At 39.2% G+C, this 20,751-nt stretch overlaps 1 protein-coding gene across 1 annotated transcript; it reads left to right on the forward strand.

Moving 5' to 3' along the window:
* Positions 1-237: 237 nt before the first annotated feature.
* OPN5 (opsin 5) lies at positions 238-17,916 on the forward strand. The gene is made up of 6 exons (XM_014958191.1): positions 238-400; positions 6,308-6,427; positions 10,206-10,376; positions 13,079-13,413; positions 16,380-16,624; positions 17,839-17,916. The coding sequence occupies exons 1-6, from the start codon at positions 262-264 to the stop codon at positions 17,900-17,902; spliced, it is 1,074 nt and encodes a 357-aa protein (XP_014813677.1). The 5' UTR covers positions 238-261; the 3' UTR covers positions 17,903-17,916.
* The last annotated feature ends 2,835 nt before the right edge of the window (positions 17,917-20,751 follow it).

A 20,751-nucleotide genomic window follows, 5' to 3' on the forward strand; every position in this document is an offset into this window, starting at 1 on the left:
GGTACCTAGAGACTGCTCAGATGGATTAGTGTGATGAGTGCTGTATGAGTAATGGCATTCTGGGATAGAGTAAGTCATGAAATAAATCACGGCACAATGCTTTATGCAATTTTGAATTGGATCCTGAAATGCCCTGGGAGGCGGCAGCACAGAAACGAAGACAGGAGGATGTATCTCGTGTATGAACAAAAATACCTTTGCCTTTTCTGGTGGCAGACTCTGCAAACTCTGTTCTTTTCTTTTTCAGACGCTGAACTGGACATGAATGGGATGGCATCAGATCACAACAGTTCCTCCCAAGAAGAATACCTCCCTCACTATCTCCAGAAGGAAGATCCCTTTGCATCAAAGCTTTCTAGAGAAGCTGACATCGTAGCTGGGTTTTATTTGACAGTAATTGGTAATGATTTTTTAATTTGTCTTTCAAATAGGACCATGTCACTGCATCCTTGAGGCACTCACAAAGAAGGCAGAAGCTGCTGTGCATTAGATGTGCAATTACTTATTTCCTCATACCAGAAGGAAAAATCCATGAGGGAGAGGAGAGAATGTGTTAGAAATATGGTGTCAACAGTTAGTGTCAACAGACAATGCTGCTCTGCGTAGCCAAAAGTGACTGGAAGTGGATCTTCCACCAAAAATTGAAGATTTTTTTTCTGCTCATCAGCTACTACCTTGCACTTTAATCATTCCTGACCAGAACTGGCTTTTGCCCTTATGTCATATGGGTTTTATGGCCTGTTTTCAAAGCCTCTCTCATTTGCCTACATGGCAAAGAGAACATCCTCAGATGTGCTCATTTGAATCTTGCTCAGCTCCTGGCATCAGCTGTCCTCTGTTACATACTCTATTGAACCGTATTTTCTGCCTAACACCCTCCCTTCCCTTTTGTTCTGAATTCTCTTACCATGTGCAGAGTGACGTTGCAAGCAGAATAAATGCAATTATTTACTGGTTAGTGCACGCAGATGATAGCTGGGACTGATTTCCACCCTAACTATTTATACGCCAGGGAGTTGTCATTCACCTGGGAAATACTGGTCTCTGATGCTTCTAGGAATAAACTGGTCCTCGTTTTTGGTGATTTGCCATCTTTGCTTTGGAAACAAGGGCAGGTTATATCTTTTTTTGTGTCAATATTTCTGCTCACAAGTACTTGAGATTCTAACTGTTGCCTCAACGCCTACACTGCTTTCTACGGTTTAGGTTTCCTTATGTTTTGTGGCTTTAGTTTATGCAGTTTCTCACAGCTCAGCAGCTGTTTCCTCAGTAAAGCTGAGCCAAGGCCATGTAATGGTGCTCCGGGTGTCAGACCACTGCACACCAGGCTGAATACAGCATATATACAGTCTATTCCTTGACATTTATTTTGGTTTTGATTCATTCTCTTGTTCCATCAGTCCTGCACAAAATACAAAGCTCTTTCACTCCCACCTTCATCTTTCTCATTCCTTATTTTACATCCCTCCTACCTACTCCCTCTTATTGCCTTTCCCCTGACTGCTTTAAGTAATCTAATCTTTTCTGCAGTGAAGGTCTCACAAAGGCTTTAATAATGTTTATTTCTCATTTGTCTTCTGCTTATGTCTTTATGGAAAAAGGAGTTCAGAGCAGTGGAAAGGGCAGGTGAAGCTGTATCTCTGTGCTGTCCTCGGTATTCATGCACTGTTTCATATGTACTTTAGCTTTTCATGTATATATATTTTTTTCTGCTACTACGCAGACAGATGTCTTCACTGAACTGTCCAGAATAACCCCCCTCGGTTCTTTTTTTCCACTCGGTTAAGCAAACCTAGTTTTAAGCCCAGGAAACATGTCTGAAAAATTGAAATGAATCCTTCCAATGTACACCGGCTGTATTTCGTGTAGGCTTATTAAATTCCAAAGAAATACCTCTGCCAGGTTTGAAATGTCTTGAAAAACATAGATATAAGCAAATTAAGACAAGGAACAGAAATCATGAATTTCCAGTGAAAAACCAAAAGCTAACCATGAAGGCACACACGTGTGCAGTGTGAAGAGACTGAAATTATAGTTTAAAAAAGGCTGATAATCACTTTGATATTAGATTTATCAGTAAGATTCCCACCTTCCCATTGCTGTGGGCTGGACATCAAACAACCTGTGGTGGACTCATTGTGCCCAGTGGCCCAAGCCAGGAAATTTCAAGCCATAGCCCTGCTGTGTATATGTGTAACTCCACTTTAGACACCATATCCTGCATTTTGGTCTGGGTTTAAACTATTTTTTCATGTGTTTGTTTTGCATTACCTTGGCAGCTTTCATTACAGCAAATTCATTTACTGCAAAGAAACTGGGTAAGACAGAAAACAGAGCCAGAGCATTCAGGTCCCATCCCCAGTGAGGGGTTATCTATGGTTTTTTTCTTGTGGCTTGTGGTTCAGGCCAAATTTGTTCCATTGTCACCTTCTGCCCTGGAACCATATCCCCTGTCCCTTTGCAGATCACTTCCAAGACATGGTGACCCCTCCTAGGGATGTCCTGCCTGGACATCCTGGTAGCAGAGATTGGAACTAGATGGAAAGACACGGTGGCTGTGGAAAGGTGGGAAGCTGGGAGGTGGGGATTGCTACTGGGCATCTTTCTGTGCTTGAAGCATATAAAGTGCAAGTGAGTTTAAAACTTATTTCAAAGAGGGGAAGAAGCTGCACAGTAAGCAAACAATGCTGGGATCCTATCAGGAAACTCAGCAGAGCTTTTAGGATCAGGCTGGTTGTACAGCTGAAGTATTGCTGTTTGAAAATACAAAAATATGGGGTTTTGTCTCTAAAGAAAATCAGGGGTCTTGACCAACCTGTGATAAATTCTCTGTGAATGTGTGCTCTTTTGTCCTAACTAGTTCATTTCCATAGGTAAGTTTTTTAATTGTCTGGGAAAAAAAATACGTAACAGCACACATGGTTATAAGAATCAAATTCTCTTCACTTTGCCACTTCCCCCGCTAGCTTTTTCATCACTGACTTGATCGATTTACTGTACAGCCCAGCAGGGTGACTAACTACTGAGCAGAGACCTGCTGGCTGTCAGCTCCTTTGAAAGCCTGTGGCAAGTAACTATTGATTTGCAGACTGTTGCTGCACGCTTCCTCAGCCTGTTAACAAACAGCTTAATTGAAAACAAAATCCTAAACTACCTTTTCCTTTTTTTTTTTTTTTTTCTTCTGATGGTTTAGTGCTTTTGGAGAAAAGGAGTCTTATTTGTTCAGATTACTACTTTTATACACTTTCACCTTTCGCTCCAGGTTGGCTCTTTCTCTGTAGGTGTCACTTTTCCAGTTATCACATCCTTGACTCTTTGTGTGCATATGTGTAATAGTTATGGTGCCCTGGACAGTTATGTCCTGGACTGTTTGCTTCTGGAAAACAATCTTTATGTTATATCTGTAAAGTCTTTTCCCCCGCCATTTCCAAACCAAGGCTCTGCCCAGACACACAGCCTGCCAGCACCTACCAGAGCTGGGAGCTTGCACCAGCAAGGACTTTGGCTAGCTGTCAGGAAAATCTTTTTACTAGTAGGAAAAATGAAGCATTAGGTGCTTCTGAGGAGATTATAAAGTTTCTATCACCAAGAAGTTAAAAAAGAATTCAGATAAGCAGTTGTCAGATGCAGGTATAGACAAAAGGCAACTTAAATTATCGCTGGATGCCTTCCAGCCGTAGGATTAGGAGGTGAGTGGGCTGGGGCTCTCTGAAACATTGCTATTAATAATGAGCAGTTTCTTCAGAGACTTGTCTGATGAAGATATCTCTCTGGACTGTCAGTTAGTTGAAAAAGTTGTGGGGAAAACGTTAGGTGCTTTTGAAAGGTATTTCAAATTAAATGCTGACACTCTAGGTATCTTAAGTATCACTAGAGAGAAAATGGCATTAAGAGAGAAAGCGATTAAGATATATCAAAAACGCTCAGCAACACTAAGATTCATTCACTTAGCTGCAAGGAAGAAAATAATTCATATGAATACCTGTATCTACTAATAATTCAGATTAAATTTTCAGAGCCATAGTAATAGGATGTTCTTTAAATTTCATTCCCCAACAATAAGTAAAATTTGCCGAGAACACCTAAGATTCAATGATAAGCCAGCTGCTGTCCTGTTTATTTTTTAAAATAATATAGAAACCAATAATGTCAGTATAAAAATATGAATTGTTTCCAATTAGACAAGTGTTGCATTTATCACTGAAACTTTAGAAATTAAAGTAGTTTTCTCCTGAGTTTGGTAAACTTTGTTTCCACAGTTACTCATATTTCTTGAGAAGTAGTCTGGTTTTAGCCCCTGGGAAACATTTTTCTCTCTGCTGCATGGATGTCCCCAGGTTGGGTTTCTTGGAACTCTGGGGACATGGCACCCTTGAAAGGGAGTCATTCCATTGATGGGCCAGAAGAAATACCCATTTAATTTATGAGGTTTAATTCCTGAGGTCTGGCCTCCCAGCAGACTCTGATGAAAATTATGTGGTGTTCAAAGATACAATATTTGAAGTGGGCAGGGTTGCTGAGGTGGGGGGGGAGTGCTGGGGTCTTTTTATAACATGGAATACAGTTGAGTTTGCACCACCATGAAGAGTGACTTTCCTGCCTCATCAACAGAGGAAAGTTGAGCTATTTATGACTTTTTTGTAGTAGTGTGGAGGGTTGGCCTTGGGCAGCAGCTGACGACCCAGGGCAGTTGCATGCTTACAGCCCCTGCAATGGGACAGGGAGGAAACAGGAAGAATAAAAGTAGTGGAGATAATGACAACATGGAGGTAAAGACAAGGAGATCATTCACCAGTTACTGTTGCGGGCAAAACAGACTCATTGTGGGGAATTTAACTTAACAGAAAACAGTTATTTTCTGATTTGGGTAATGAGAAACAAAGATGACAAACATAAAATACTTAAGGAAAACATCTTTCCTCCCCCTTTCCCAGGCTGAACTTCACTCCAACATCTGTCCTTCTCCCTCATTGCCTTTGTATGTCCCTTTGGTGAGTCAATGGTGGCAGAGGAGGTTGGAGTCTCTGCCACTCTTTGCTCTTCGCTCTTTTCTTCTGCATCTCCTCTTTCTTACTTGTCTCCTCTGCCCCAGTGTGAGGCCTCCATGGGCTATGGAGGTGTTCACCATTGGGGGTGATTTGCGCTTCCTGAGAGGGATGTTGTGTGCTGTCCTGTGTTTCCACTGCAAAACCATCACTCCAGGCTCAAACTCTTTCAAACATGAGTTCTTTAAGGAAACTGGAAACCCTGCAATTTTTGGTACCAATGTAATTAGCTCCATGGCTGATTAACCATTGCAGTGTTGGTCCCTGCAGGTGGTGATATGGCAACATGAACAGGATCCCTCCTCATGCACTGAATTCCACCTGGAAGTTATCAGATATATTTAATAATTTTTCTTTCTCATGGTAGAAATAAATTTTTATTGTAAAATTTAAGATATAATATTAAGATCTTAATTTATGTTATTTTAGAAATTTATCTCTCAAAGTCTGAGCCTCCATGGGCTATGGAGGTGTTCACCATTGGGGGTGATTTGCGCTTCCTGAGAGGGATGTTGTGTGCTGTCCTGTGTTTCCACTGCAAAACCATCACTCCAGGCTCAAACTCTTTCAAACATGAGTTCTTTAAGGAAACTGGAAACCCTGCAATTTTTGGTACCAATGTAATTAGCTCCATGGCTGATTAACCATTGCAGTGTTGGTCCCTGCAGGTGGTGATATGGCAACATGAACAGGATCCCTCCTCATGCACTGAATTCCACCTGGAAGTTATCAGATATATTTAATAATTTTTCTTTCTCATGGTAGAAATAAATTTTTATTGTAAAATTTAAGATATAATATTAAGATCTTAATTTATGTTATTTTAGAAATTTATCTCTCAAAGTCTGATTATAGTATTTAGTAAAATTATGGTTGGCCAGAGGCTGGGGTCGTTGTGATTACAAACAGCTGAATTTCTTGTGGCTGTATAAAGGTTTGTGAAAAAAAGGGGTTGATGAGAACTGAGGAATGATGGGATTTCTGATATGTGCATTTAGCTGATAGTTGTGCGGGCTCAGATGGTGAAGGCAAATGCCCTGCTGCACAGGGGAAAATAGCATTTATTGTGGGAGGGAGATGTCTGCAGTAGACGTCTCTATGAACTGCATAATGAGGTTGAGATGATCGTGTTTCAGAGTAAAATTGTCTAGCCTTGGGACCACAAGTTCAGGTTGAAAATATCAGAGAATATCACAAGGAAGGTGGAATAATGCTGGTTTTGAGTGGAATTCTAATTTGATTGTTTGTTTTTATTTTTATAGGGATTCTTTCAACTCTGGGAAATGGGTATGTTATTTTTATGTCCTCAAAGCGAAAAAAGAAGTTGAGACCTGCTGAGATAATGACTGTTAATTTAGCAGTGTGTGATCTGGGCATTTCAGGTAATTTCATGTCTTATTTTCACTCATTTTTACTATCCCACCATTCTTTCTGGCAGCAGCAAGAGAGTCCTCCCGAAGTCACAGGGAGCCCAAAATGCCTTTTTCTCCATTATTTGCATATAAATAAGAGAGAAGGATAGAAAACAACATTCCTGAACAGCCTGATGGAAAGAAATGAAAAGTAGAGGGGAAAAAATAAGGCTGGATTTATCGATCAGGCAAAATTCCTGTTCACCCCAGCACTGGGGAGGCCTTCAAAGACGGCTCCCATGTGCTTCCTGGCATAACAACCACAAAATACCTTGGTATTATGGTTGAAGAAAATTATATTTTCTTGTCATAGGGTGCAACAGGAGGGATCCAGGTACCTCAAAAATACATCTTGAGCCAGATATGACTGGGGAGGGGCATAAGGGGAAAGAATTGGAAAATCCCAGTGGCCATCAGCCTATCAAAGCTAGTAATTTTCTGTCTAGTGACTGTCCTTTTTTATTTCTGTATCAGGAAAATAAACATTTGTGTCAATCTATAGAGTAAGAACAGTATCAGCCAACTGGAGGGATTTTTATTTCAATCCTGCAGGCTGGATGCTCTGTCATGAAAGAAGGGAGTCTCGGAAAAGTTTGAACAAAGTTTCAGAGTCAAAAGCCTTTGGAGATCATTCCTTTGGCTCTCGACATGAGTCTCATTTGGCTGCTTATGGCTACATGCGAATGCAGGGAGAGGACTGGATGTCCTTTAGAAAAGGACTTTTTGGATGGCAGACAATCCAATGGGTATAAAGCCCTGATGTGACTCAGCTGACCATGAGATGTCCCCAGTGCAATATAAATGATAGTATGTTCCCATGCTCCCAATGTCATCTTTCCCTATGTGTTGCATACACCGGGACCCCTGTCCCCAGTTCTGTGCACCCATTTCCTCCCCTTGTCTCTGCCAAATGCTCTTGCTTTCATCCAAATGCCTAAAATAGTACTGAACAACATCAAATGATAGCTCCCAGCCTCCTAAACTCGAAGCTCGTAGTGCTCTCACTGCACACGGCCAAGGAGCTGCTCACTCCCTCAACTTCCAGTAATTCTGATGCCTCTTGGTGCTCAATAAACATGGTTTTCTGAAGAAAATATTTATGAATTCAGTAGAAGAAAGATGTTACCGTAAATATCTCTGCTCTGCTACCACACAAAGAAATTCCAAGGATTTCTTTGGCATATCTGTAATGAAGACACTATTTACATCTTGCAGCACTTAGAGGTGAAGAAAAAAGAAAAAGATCAGTTTTGCCTCCTCTATGATACTCCCACCTCCTTTGTCTCCTAAGAGTCTGTCCCATTTTATAAGGCTCATAACTGACTCCGGAGTAACTCCGATGAGACAGAGTGTTTCAGGAGGACCTCCCCAGCTATATATGGATTACATGCTATACATATGTAGCTATATACATTTGGAATGTAGACAGGTATCTCCTGTTTACATACCATACATACCATATGAACTACAGCTTGTTTGGGAGCCCCCTTAGCATGAGGTCTACTAGTTTCTCTGTTAAGGTCTGTCACCAACATACTGCTTGTTCACCTTGTCTTCCATAGGGATCTTAATCTATCTTTGTGTTTAAGTTTTGTCATTAAAAATAATTGTGATTGGCACAGCCGTGTGTGCTTTTTCTCCCTTCTCTTTCCTTTTTTTTTTTTTTTTTTTTTATGGAAAAATGTTGACTCGACATATGTGATGTGTTCTGTCTGCTGCACCAATTGGAGTGAAGATGGGACATTTTCCCAAAATCTTTATATTTCAGACACCTGCCTTGGCACCTTGTTCAAGAAGCAGGTTCTGCAATGGCTTCCTGCAGATTTCCACAGGGTGGCACCAGCCACTTGTTCAAAACTCCATCGTGCTCATTTTGCACTGATACCGTGCTCTGAGTCTTGTGCTGCTGAAGAGAAATTTGATTTTGTTCAAATAAATGTGTTGGCCTTTAGAGCTGGCAATGATTTACATGGGTAAAGTTGCTGACTCTTAGCATATATCCTAGACCTTGCCATATTTCATGTTTTTCTTGAAACCTTAATCACTGGGGTCAGCTATTGCTTGAAAAATTGAAGTACATTTATTCTACTCGAAGGAAAGCACATGATACACTGACCTGAACACAACTTTAAGGCTCAGGCAAAATTTCCCTTTACAGGCTTGGGCTAAAGGAAAAGAGTCCCACAATAACTTGTTTAGAAATAAGTCTCATTTTGAACAGTTTTCAGTCATGATGCTTTTGGCATAGAAAATGGAGCGAAGGCTATTTTCTGCAAGATTTTGTTTTGGTAGAAATGTTTTAATTTTCTGTTAAGAATGAAAACAGAATGTTTAGTTTTGCATCGGTTTGATCTGAAATGGAATATTTTGGGGCACAATCCAAAATATTTTTCTACGGATCACTTCAACAAAATTGAGATGTCTGTCTTAACTTCTATAAATAAGTTACCTTGTGGGAATTACAATTTGCAAGATCATTTTTTCTTCTTTGTAAATGAATTCACTGAGCTGCCATGACATTACAGAGAGCGGGGTTCAGCCAGGAAAACTAGCTCAGGGCAGCTGAGATGCTTTCAACTCCTCGAGGTGCTCTGGCAACTCCTGTGCAGGAGTACAGTCACAGGAAGGTGGAGTTAAATATTTAATGTTGTTTGAATGTTGCAATTGAACTGTTCAGGTCTTGGAGCATTTCAGGTCAGTCTGGTAAGCAGAAATGAAGGATTCAAAAAACATGCTGATACTCCTAGATTATAAAGTTTTGAGTTTTCTGTTCCATTAAAGTTGATTTTTTTGTTTGTCCAGTTTGAGACAAAAAATAAAATAAAATCAGGAAGTGGAGATTTCCAATGCAGAAAATTACAGATTCCAAACTTTCTCATTTTAATGATATTTTCAAGGAATATGAATAATGTTAATCTGCTTTAAGGTGAGAATGGAAGAACGTATGATCTAACTTCACTTCTTCCATAATGCACCACCCACTTTTACAAATGAAGAAATGAACTAAGGTGCTGCTAGGACAGAGTCTCCGAAATAGTTAGGTATTTCCCTTCTGTTTGGGGATATTTAAAACTGTTTAATATCTGTGGCCAGGCAATTTGCTGAGAGTTACCAAGGAAGAGTGTGGTACGGACAGGAGCTGAAACCACTTCTGCAGCTCAAGTCCATGCTGCAACCATAGCACCATCTTCCCTTCTAACCTAACATTTTACCACAGTCTGCATCCTACTGTTGGGCCTTGGTAGGTTTGCAGAAGTCCTCTTTGAAGGCACATTTCTTTATCCTGTGTTTGAAGACCCCCAGTTGATTATAGGGATGTAACCTAACTAGGTCTGTGCCTGCCCAGACTCATCACCCGCACTTTTTAAATGTGTTTGTGTGTGGACTTCACACATATTCTGAAGTTTTCATAATGGGAAGAGCTTGTATATGCTCAGTACCAGAGTATGGATTAACTTCTGGTTCACATGGTGGGCAATACCTGTTTCCAGCCATTCTGCATGCTTGGCTTATCCTACCATAGCACAGATGTGATGAGATCTAGCTACAGCTGTCTCAGGCTCAGTCCTGTGGATGGAGGGCATGCAAGCCATCACATCTGTTGTGCCTAAAGCCCTCTCTTCACCTTGCAGAGCATTTTTACTGGTATTAACTTTGGACAAAGTGGAGAGTTAGCTTTACTGAAAACGTGTGGTTTTATCAGTGATGGATTTTATCAGTCAGCTGACATTCTTTTCTCCTTTTGCAGTTGTAGGAAAACCCTTTAGTATCATTTCCTTCTTTTCTCACCGCTGGGTGTTTGGATGGATGGGCTGCCGCTGGTATGGATGGGCCGGTTTCTTCTTTGGCTGTGGGAGCCTTATTACCATGACAGCTGTCAGCCTGGATAGGTACCTAAAAATCTGCCACTTGTCTTACGGTAAGAAAGAAAACTATATTAAATGATATAGTTTTCTAGACTGAAATAATACTTAAACTCATCAGAATGCTTTTGTTAAATGTAGAGGGGAATACAGAGATAAAAGAAGCATATTTACATGATCCAAGTAATCCCAGCTAAAGATGTATTGCTGGACATATCACCTTTGCTGTTGTCCCTCTGTTGTCTGCTTAAGCCATGAGTTTTAGTAAATCAATCACAGATAAATTGCTTTGTGTCTATCAAGGCCTATTAACATTAACAGATGCCAGTATTGCACATATTGCAAGGTCTTATGGACCACCAGACAGAGGTATTCCTTATTAGATGCCTAAATTACTGTAAGATATATGGCAAGTTATTGCTATTGCTAAAAGATTTGGATATGCAGTAATAAAGTCCTAATGTGGTATCTTCTCTCTAACGTGGAGATGGAACCTGAGAGGACGAAATGAGTTTGGCCATGAAAGCTGTTATCACCATATCTATCAATATCTTATATCTCTTGAATATAATGTGTTATATGCTTCATTCTTTCCAGTTAAATGATGTTGTCACAGTTTAGAAAAGATGTTTTTTCTTTCATTGGAAGCAGTTAACTCCACAACAAAACACAGGGAATACTCAAGGTGACTTTATATATAAGAAACACCTTGCCCTTGTGATTTGAGGGACATACAATAGATTTCATTATAATGACATGTAATATTAATCATGTAATGTTAAGTTATAGAAAATGTTTGCAGCTAGAAAGTATAAGTGTGCTGGCCTGTCCAATAGCTGAGCATGCTCTCAATTAAAAGCTGTGGTACTGCATTAAGATCTTTTATCATAGATTCTAGTATGTCCATACTTTTTCCTTAAATGTGAGTGCAGGGAAGGTGTCCTTAGCAGAGTTTTAAATGCACTATTCACATTAAGTAGCATTTCAGTTCTTCCTATAAAAGTCTTATCAAAATAATTCAGTGGCAATCCAAATCACAGACAATTTTTCACAGACTTGGTGAGCTGAAGTAAATATTTCATGGCCAGCTCCATTCATGCCATGAGCTCTGGTATTTAGTATGACATCTTAGTTCAAGAGAGACAGAACACTTCAATGTCTTTTTTCTCAAGGGCTATTTGATCATGATTGTCCATACAAAAGGATGGAGAGCAATAAATTTAGAATGTTCACTCCAGGTGGTTAACTTAGCCATTTTGTGCATAAAGCCTAAATCAGTCATTAGGAATATGGAGCACCTAAAATATACCTACACCTTCATTTTGCTCCAAAAGCAGCAACTGTTTTTTTTTTTTTGTTTTGGATTTTAGGATGGGTTTTTTTGATAATAGGTTGCTATGGTTTGATAGCAGCAGTGAAAATAATGTTACTCTTTTAGTACTCAAGCTATTGTTGCTTTTTTTTCCCATGCCTGAACACAACAAACCACCTTTCTGTCTCTCAGCCATTGTGCTCGAGTACATAATTTGCCAGTCAGTGCTCATTTTCCTTCCAGTGATCTGGAAACATAAAATCAGGTGGGGAACATCCAAATTACAGTTATTTCTTTGCTTTAGTTTTTTTTTTCCAAGTCATTCTTAAACCCTGAAGAAAGATTCTCAATGTCAGTGGACGGGGAGTGAAAACAGATTCAAGGTGGAAGGAATGGTTATAATGCCATAGTCTGAATTTCTGCATAAATCATAGGTTTAAATTTGTTAGTTCTATATGAATCCAACATATTGAACATATGTGATGATGGAAAGCTTGTAAACGGAAACTTTTTCTAGATGAGTTAGAGTTGTACAGAAGATGAGTGAAGAGACAATATTCCACTCCACAACTCCAGGCATGCCATGAACATTAAATAAAAAAATGGGCAAGGATACATGAAAACACCTATTACAAATACTTCTGTCAGTACGCACGTGGTGATTTACTGTACTGGAAAAGAATGACAAGGTGAAAATAAATCTTGGATATGTTATTTCCTCTGTAATTTCAGTAACTTGAGTTAATAATTTATGTTGACAACTGTCCTGAGATCATACTTTAATCAGTTAATATACGACAAGAGGAATAGGAAATAATGTAAGTTACATTATACAGTTGTAGGTAGTGAGCCTTCATACTGAATAACAAAAGGTTGAGTTAAACACTTAGTCATAGAACCATGGAATAGTTAGGGTTGGAAGGGACATTAAAGATGATCTTGTTCCAACCTCCTGCCCTGGGCAGGGACACCTCCCACTAGAGCAGGGTGCTCAAAGCCCCATCCAGCCTGGCCGTGACCACCTCCAGGGATTGAGCATGCACAGCTTCTCTGGGCAACCTGTTCCAGGGCCTCACCACCCTCACAGTAAAGAATTTCTTCCTAATATCTCATCTAAATCTCCCCTCTTTCAGTCTAAAACCATTACCCTGCATCCTATCACTACACTCCCTGATGAAGAGTCACTCCTCAGCTTTCCTCTAGGCCCCTTTTAGATACTGAAAGGCTGCTATTAGGTCTCCTTGGAGCCTTCTCTTCTCTAAGATGAACAATCCCAATTCTCTCAGCCTGTCTCCATAAGAGAGGTGCTCCATCCCTCTGAATGATAGACCCTACAGAGCTGTTGTCAAACAGCCAGGAAAACTCCTATTACATGTGTAGAATGACATGTTCAATTGTACCAAATACATGTGGACCTGAGGCTTTAACTCTTAAATTATCTTCCAGGTACCTGGCTTAAGAGACACCATGCATTCATCTGTCTGGCAATAATCTGGGCCTATGCTACATTCTGGGCTACGGTGCCTTTTGCTGGTGTGGGCAGCTACGCCCCTGAGCCATTTGGGACCTCCTGCACGCTGGACTGGTGGCTGGCACAGGCTTCAGTGGCTGGACAGGCTTTTATTCTGAGTATTCTGTTCTTCTGCCTCCTGTTCCCAACCGCAGTGATTGTGTTTTCGTATGTCAAAATCATTTTAAAAGTCAAATCATCCACCAAAGAGGTTGCTCACTACGACACCAGGATTCAGAACAGCCACATACTTGAAATGAAGCTGACCAAGGTAGGTGGAAAGATTTAACTCAGTTGGCTTTGTCTGGTTGTAAAAGCAGGCTTAGAGAACTTCAACCATATGCTCTGCTACGCTGAGAGACATTACAGTGCTCTGAAGGTGGCTCCTTTAGCCTTCTCCTCCGTTGCTGTTGAAACATAATTTTGTTTAGGCACTCGAGTCCCTGAGATTGTGATTCAGTGACCTTACACAAGTCACATCATCTCCCTGTGGCCCTGCTCCCATTCAAAAAGCTCCCTTTGCTTTCAGAAGCAGCTGTGAAGAATTATCTTAAGGAGTTTGAGGTGCCCAGGAATTATAACAGAAAACCAGATAAAAAGCAGATAATTGTAGCAGGGACATAAAACTTTCAGACAGCTTACATTCCTCTGTTAATGAAGATATAAACCAAAGTCACTCCTGTGACATTGCAATTGTTTTTATGCAAATCATTTATCATTTAGGTTCAGCCACGAGCTGCTGATAAAAACGCACTCAAGTGAGAAAATGAATTTTCCATTTCAGACTGTACCCTATTTTCCTTTTCTGATTGAATCTGTTTTCTATTTGGCAATGGTGACAGCCATGATCCTTGCTGATACTGGTTATTGTGCCAGGAAATCTCCCAAAATTAAAACTTGTACTCAACAAACTCAGATTCCTTTGCTGTAAAAAGTACACCAGCCTCTGTAAGCCACGCCAAGAGACAGAGAAGTAGCATCCTTTGCTTGGCTGATGGAATTTTGGGAAGTTGAACTGGAAGCTGTATAATACACAGAAATAAGTGACATTATGTCTAAACATATTGGAGAATTTCAGTTAGCCACCTGTGTGGTCAGTGTGGCCAATACAGCTGGTAAAACTGTACTTGCCTTTAAAAAGGGTTGTTTCAGAGCAGTACTGTTTTGCAGTTATTTGGGACCTTTCCTTTGAAGAACAATGAAAACTTTTGATTAGGTTGCATATTTATTTGTGTCATATTGGAGGGATCACATAAAACTTTAATGTGATTTGAGTCAAAGCAGAAGTTGCCCCTTCTGTCTCAGTTCTACAGTGGAGAACTTAACGTTGGGATAGATATAAATACGGAAAATGAGTCTCCATTATAACCCATTTAACTTCATAGCCAAATTTATAACAAACAGGCTGTGTTTGAGATCCTTGGCTCACATGCACTGTTTCTTCAGAGACAGACAACAACAACAAAAACCACAACATAGAAGAATGAAGTTTTCCCGAAAATATTACTATCAAAAGGGAGAACCAAGGGCTCCACAAAAAAATATGCAATATCCCAAACCCTTGTGTTTTCTGATGATTTTTTTTAGTTGTTGTAATCTTGCTAAATGCCTTATTCCAAATGAGTACACGTATACTACTATCAGTAATAATCTGTCAATGACAGCAGTATAATGGCATATGTTCTTCAGTATGTGCTATTGCATGATGTCATTTGAAGCTATATCAGGCTGTGACTGTGTGCAGTTAGGCTGGTTCAGATAAAGTATATAAATCACAAATTTTGGCACCAAGCAGTTTTTCTTTTAATATTTATACTAAAGATTCCTATGGCTACACTTCATTATTTATAAAGAAGTAATTTTCCAATTTACCAGGGATGTAACGTAAATGCTTTGTAGAAATTTGCTTTTTTCAGCACCTACAGATTCTAATGGAGTACAAATCCATGCTATGGGTTAGGAGAAAGCAAACTAGACATTATACTAGTGTTCTCATTCTAGTTAAATTCCCAGTAGCTTCAATTCCAGCTTATCCATGTAAATACAGTCATAGTTTTATCTGCTGGAGTGGGTATACCCAGAGATTTGAGAGTTCGTGCCTTATTGAATGACTTTATGCTCACTTTTTCCATGTTTGTTTTGATTCAAAATGGTTGGCATTTTTTTTCCAGTGGAAGACAGAACCCCTCCTGAGTGCAGCAGAAGATAGATCTAGTTTATCAAAACTCTTCTCCTTCCTCCTGTTGTCAGTGACCATCCTCATGGCAGGTTATTGGTCCCACTAGGTTTTGATACCTTCTCTGTGGGACATCAGCAGAGCCTACAAGGGAGGAAGAAGCCCTGCATTAGATCTTTTATCTTCTTTTCCTAATTTCCATTGCTTTTGCCTTAGTGACTGGTACTGAGTGATTCAGGAGAAGGACCCACAGTAGATATAGGCAGGAGCACACCTTCCTAAACAACTCACCTACAGAAACACTCTTTTCTACAGTCCCCCACTTCCACGTGCCATCAGGACCTAATTCAGACCTGGAAACTTCTTCAAAGACTTTGATTTTTATGAACTTTGGAATCTGATTTCAAAGAACCCAGAATCTGGAAGACTTGTGCTTAATAATTTTTTTTGTTTTCTTTTCCCAGTGCATGCTTGTTTCAGTCTGGAATGGAGAAGAGACTGGGTTTCTTTTTGACAATCTGAGGCATATTTGGTTGGAAGAGGCTATAGAAGTGAGAGGCTCCTCAAAAAAGCAAGAAAAAGAACTAAAAGAGAAACCCTGTAGAAAATGTTTCCAGTTTAATCTGCATTCATTTCAAATACCTTGCTAAGATTTTCCCAAATTTTCACAGCTCTATGCTATATATTATCCTAAAAAAGAGAGTCTCTGTGTTTTGAAAGGGCTCTTCTCCTTAAATGATTTAAATTTAATGTCAAATAATTATTATTTTCTGATACCTCATTTAGTTTCCTCATGTTTAGCCAGAACTTACAGCATTTTTAAAGTTCTGTGATAACAGACTCATTAACTGCTCTGCGTCAGGTGAAAATAAACCAGGCACTAGATAGAGAGAGGAGAAATGAGTGACAGTTTTTGTTCATATTGCATGTTTATCTGGAGTTACCATTTTTCCTTTCCATTCCTTGGCGTGTTTCCTTGCATTCAGCCTAGCTCTGTGCCGTCAGAGTCTTAACTCTGCTACAATAACCTCTTTCTCTCCTTTTTCTTTTCCTCTCACAAGGTGGCAATGTTGATCTGTGCAGGGTTCCTCATTGCTTGGATCCCCTACGCTGTGGTCTCTGTGTGGTCGGCTTTTGGACAGCCAGATTCAGTTCCCATTCAATTTTCAGTGGTACCAACTTTGCTTGCAAAGTCAGCAGCCATGTACAACCCAATTATTTACCAGGTCATTGATTGTAAGTTTGCCTGCTGCCGGTCAGGTGGTTTGAAGACACTGCAGAAGAAGAGCTCTTTGAAGAAATCAAGGTAATTTCTTCTTTCAGAAATCAGATATCTTTAAGTATACTATGTTCCCAAAATATACCAAAATAAGATCTACCAAGAGTCACAGCTCTTCAAATCTTATTTCTTTTTTTTTTGACCGTGACCTATTCAGGGTCTTTCTTGATATGGTGTAAAAAGAGAAGCAAGGAGCTGATTCTTACTTTTAGGTCTAGCTGCAACTCCATTGATATAATCGGAAAAAGTCCTATTGGTTTTTGGATCAGTCCTGTCCTCCTGTTAATTTTATTCATGTCATCATATGGGTCACCTCCAGAAGGTCTCGATGGCCAGTGAAGTAAATGGGAGACAATTGTGTTAATTCATTACAGAAGTAACAGGGAGAGACAATTGTTCCTTCATCACCCTGTAGGTACCACTCACACACACACATACACAAAACAAACAAATCAACGTGTAATAAAGTCTCATTAAAAGGCCTGTCTTGCATTTACAACTTTCTGGCACAATCTGTGCTGACCACCAGTGGGGTTTCTGAAAACACTAACTGGAGGAAAAATATTTCTAATTCTGTGTTATGCCAGAAGAGTATCTTAATTCTGTGATTGAACAACAATGAGATAGTGATGGATGTTACTCCAACAGTGTAGACTAATATAAGGGCCACAAATGCCCTACCACATACGACTATGAATCCATAGGTTTTCAGTAGAGTAATTTGCTTCTAAAGTCTAGAACTTGTGTGCCTTAGCATGTACTTATTAGGGGCATGAAGGCTCATTTCATCATTCATATTATTCCTCCACCAATTCCGGCATTTATTGATGTATTGTTCAGAGAGTGAGTCAATATCTTGAGCTTCCACAGCTTCCCTTAGCAGATTATTCTGTAATCTTACGCTCGGATTTATCTCATCTGCAGAACATAGAGTTTATACACCTTGTAAGTGTTTGAGGTGCTGAACTTAGAATTTATCAAAAACCTGTCTGCAGTTTTATGCAAATGGGAGACATATCTGAAGCAGCCTTCAGTGAATCTTTGGAGAATGGATTTGTGTTTAATGTCCAGGTTATCACTCCAAAGGAGGTTTCACATAGTCCCTTGTGCTGAACACAAGTTGGCTTTCCTAGGCCTGTGCAATGAAGAAAATGATCTGGAAAAATCACTTCCCAGAATGAGGAACTTAATTGTCAGCTTGGTACGAACAAAATGATTGTTGTGTTTTCTCTTTCCCACAGGATGTATACCATTTCTGCACACAGAGACTCGACGGCGATGAACGAAACCCAACTGGAAGTATGAAGGCTCATTTCACATACAGCAGATGAAAACCTGATGACAAACAATCATGCTGTCTCAAGTTCCTCCTTCTGTAAATAAATGAAAACATGATGACAGTTTCATTTTACTCCCTGGTCCTATGTACAATGTAGTACTGTCCATTCTGATCAAAATAGTGCAATTAGAGCTGGGAAAATGCTTTAAGTACTCAAAGGAAGAAGGAACAGAGAAGATTCATATGTATAAAAAAAATTTTATTCACTTCAGAGCCTTTAAAATACTTTTTTTTTTTTTTTTGTAGCACTAACAAAAGTGATAGTGTGGACAACATTTTCTTTCATGGAAAGGGACATATTCACAAAGGCCAGTTTTAATTTGCTAAAGCTAATCTCCCTGGATTCCTACTGCAGTCACTGGAGAACTGGAGCATGAGAGAAAGGATTCCTTAGAGGAAAAATCAGAGCTTCACTTATCAGGGCTCCAAAACACCTATTGGAGAAACATTAGCCCCCTGATTATCCCTTGTGAGTATCTCTCCAACTTATGTGGCTACAAGCTGCCTTAAGACCACTTTGACTTCAGTCTTTCAGTATTCAGAAATATTTTGGTTTTAGTCAAGACAAGAAGAGAAGTGCCACACATACACCACTGATGGTCAGACTTTGTGAATGAGAGGGGAAAATTCTCTTGTTCAAATGCGATTTCATTTAAACAATTTTGAATCATGAATGACAGATTAATAGATAAGCAAAACCCAAATAAAGTCAGCCCTATGCAAGGCAAACTGAGCAAACCGATAGTTTGCATGTATTTTTACCATTCTCTGGCCAAAAATACTGAGAATTAAATGACTGCAATGAGCAGACAGGTTTGACTTTTTGAATGGTAGCTGACTTTTTTCACCTTGTATTGTACTTTTCACTGTTCTTTAGGAGATCATTATTACATATAAAATGACAAATCCTTCCTCAATCCTAAGCATGAAACCAGAGTCAAAACTAGTGAATTCATGAGAAAGGTTACAGCATAGGTAGCAGAGAAGTCTTTTTCAGGTGCAGTTGACTCCTTTTTTTAAACACTAAATCCTAGAAGGATGAGGATTAGGAACAATTTAGGAGAACAACAGTCCTACTAAAACAAAGCTTGTAAGTTCCTGATGCACTCAATAGAAAAACAACGTGCCTTGAAAAGACCTGCAGAGTAAGGCAGCAGTAGTTGCATTGGATCTGAATAATAAGTATTCCCATCATCTTTTTTTTCTTTTTTGGATTTACCTTAAAGTAGAAGCATCACTACATACCAAAAATTAGCAGTCCAGTATAAGCAGATTATTAATGTTTAAAATAATAACTTTGTTGTTTGAATGTCATTTCTTTGGAAAGAATATGATACTATAACAATAAGTTAATTGTAAATCAAAGATTCTTCCATGATCATTTGTGTTGTTCATTAAAACAACAAAAAAGAGAAAGTTACAGGGGTTAAAGTTTTATTCTAAATTGTTCCTTTAAGGAAAAAAAAAAACAGCAAAAATATTTATGAAAGAGTTTCAGTATTTTTCCTGTTTAACATTTAATGGTGCTTTTTATCATACTGTTATTTCACAGTTGTGTTTAACCTGTATTCCCTGCCATACCGAACTGAACTTCTTCTGTAGCTGATCTGTAATGATGTTAATCTAGTGTTATACAATAATATCATAAAGGTTTAAAGTAATCTGGTGCTTATTGGCATGTCCCAGCACTCCCATTCTGCAGAGCAAACAGTTGCTATTTTCTTCAATGGTATCCAGACAATGTAGCAGAAGTTGAATTTTGTTGAATTTCCTAAGCTGAGAGATGAAAGCACCGTTTCCTCCTCTGTAATGTTTTAGCAAAATAAGTTTGAATAAACACTAGGAGAACTGAGAGAGGTACAAGGAACTGCCATGTCCCCTATACAGTATTTTATGCTATTTTTTTTTCATGAAATTGAGTTCTTTCACCTCCATAGACCTCTATAGAATTTTATATCTTGACTATGCTTGCAAGTTGCCCTCAAGAATTGATCCAGAGCAAAAGGCATCCTTCACAGTATTTCCAGATGTGGTTATGAAGTCATTACCAATCTTCCCTCCATTTTCCTACAGCTTTTAATCCTTTCTTCATCTAGGCAAACTTTGGTTGATATCTATAGATGTTTATCATAACTAAGGTCTGATGTGAGGCAGATATGCTGTGGCCCTGTAAATGCAGAGCTGCTGGTAAGACTGAAGGAGTTACCCACTAGTCTGGCCAGATTTCAGGGGGGATCAATTCACCCTGAATCCTTCCTGCAGTTACAACTGGGGAAGCTCTTCTCTTTACCTTTAAAATTATGTACTTTCTTCAGAATTGCTGCTGCTTCATCCCAGAAATTGACACATACTTGTGGTTGGGCTGAATTTTATATTCTTAAAGAATGTATGTTATCTAAATAGGTCAGAGGTTTAGTAAACTCAAAATATGAACTTCTGGAATCATGATAAACATGTTTCATATGATTTATTTAAATATATTAATTTTCTATTCAGTGCTATAATTGTATTTGTTTGAAGACACAGTTTAACTGCAACTGAATAGTATCTTGCTCTGTAAGAAACAATAGGACTCCAATTTGACCAGGAGTTGGAGACATGTTTACGCTGAGCATGTGTTCAAGTGAAAGATGTTTTTCTGAATCAAGCAAGACATAAACACTCAAGCATGCAGTGCTGCAATTTAAATGCAGAATCCAAACCTAAGAGCCCATGGATCCCATCTGATTCAACGATAAAAGAAAACTGGAGGACCTTATTTGTATAAAGCAGATCATACAATGAGTTCGTGCTCTGTTTGGGATCACGGTGGCAG

This window comes from Calidris pugnax, unplaced genomic scaffold (assembly GCF_001431845.1).
Source record: "Calidris pugnax isolate Ruff unplaced genomic scaffold, ASM143184v1 scaffold276, whole genome shotgun sequence".
Taxonomy (NCBI): Eukaryota; Metazoa; Chordata; class Aves; order Charadriiformes; family Scolopacidae; genus Calidris; species Calidris pugnax.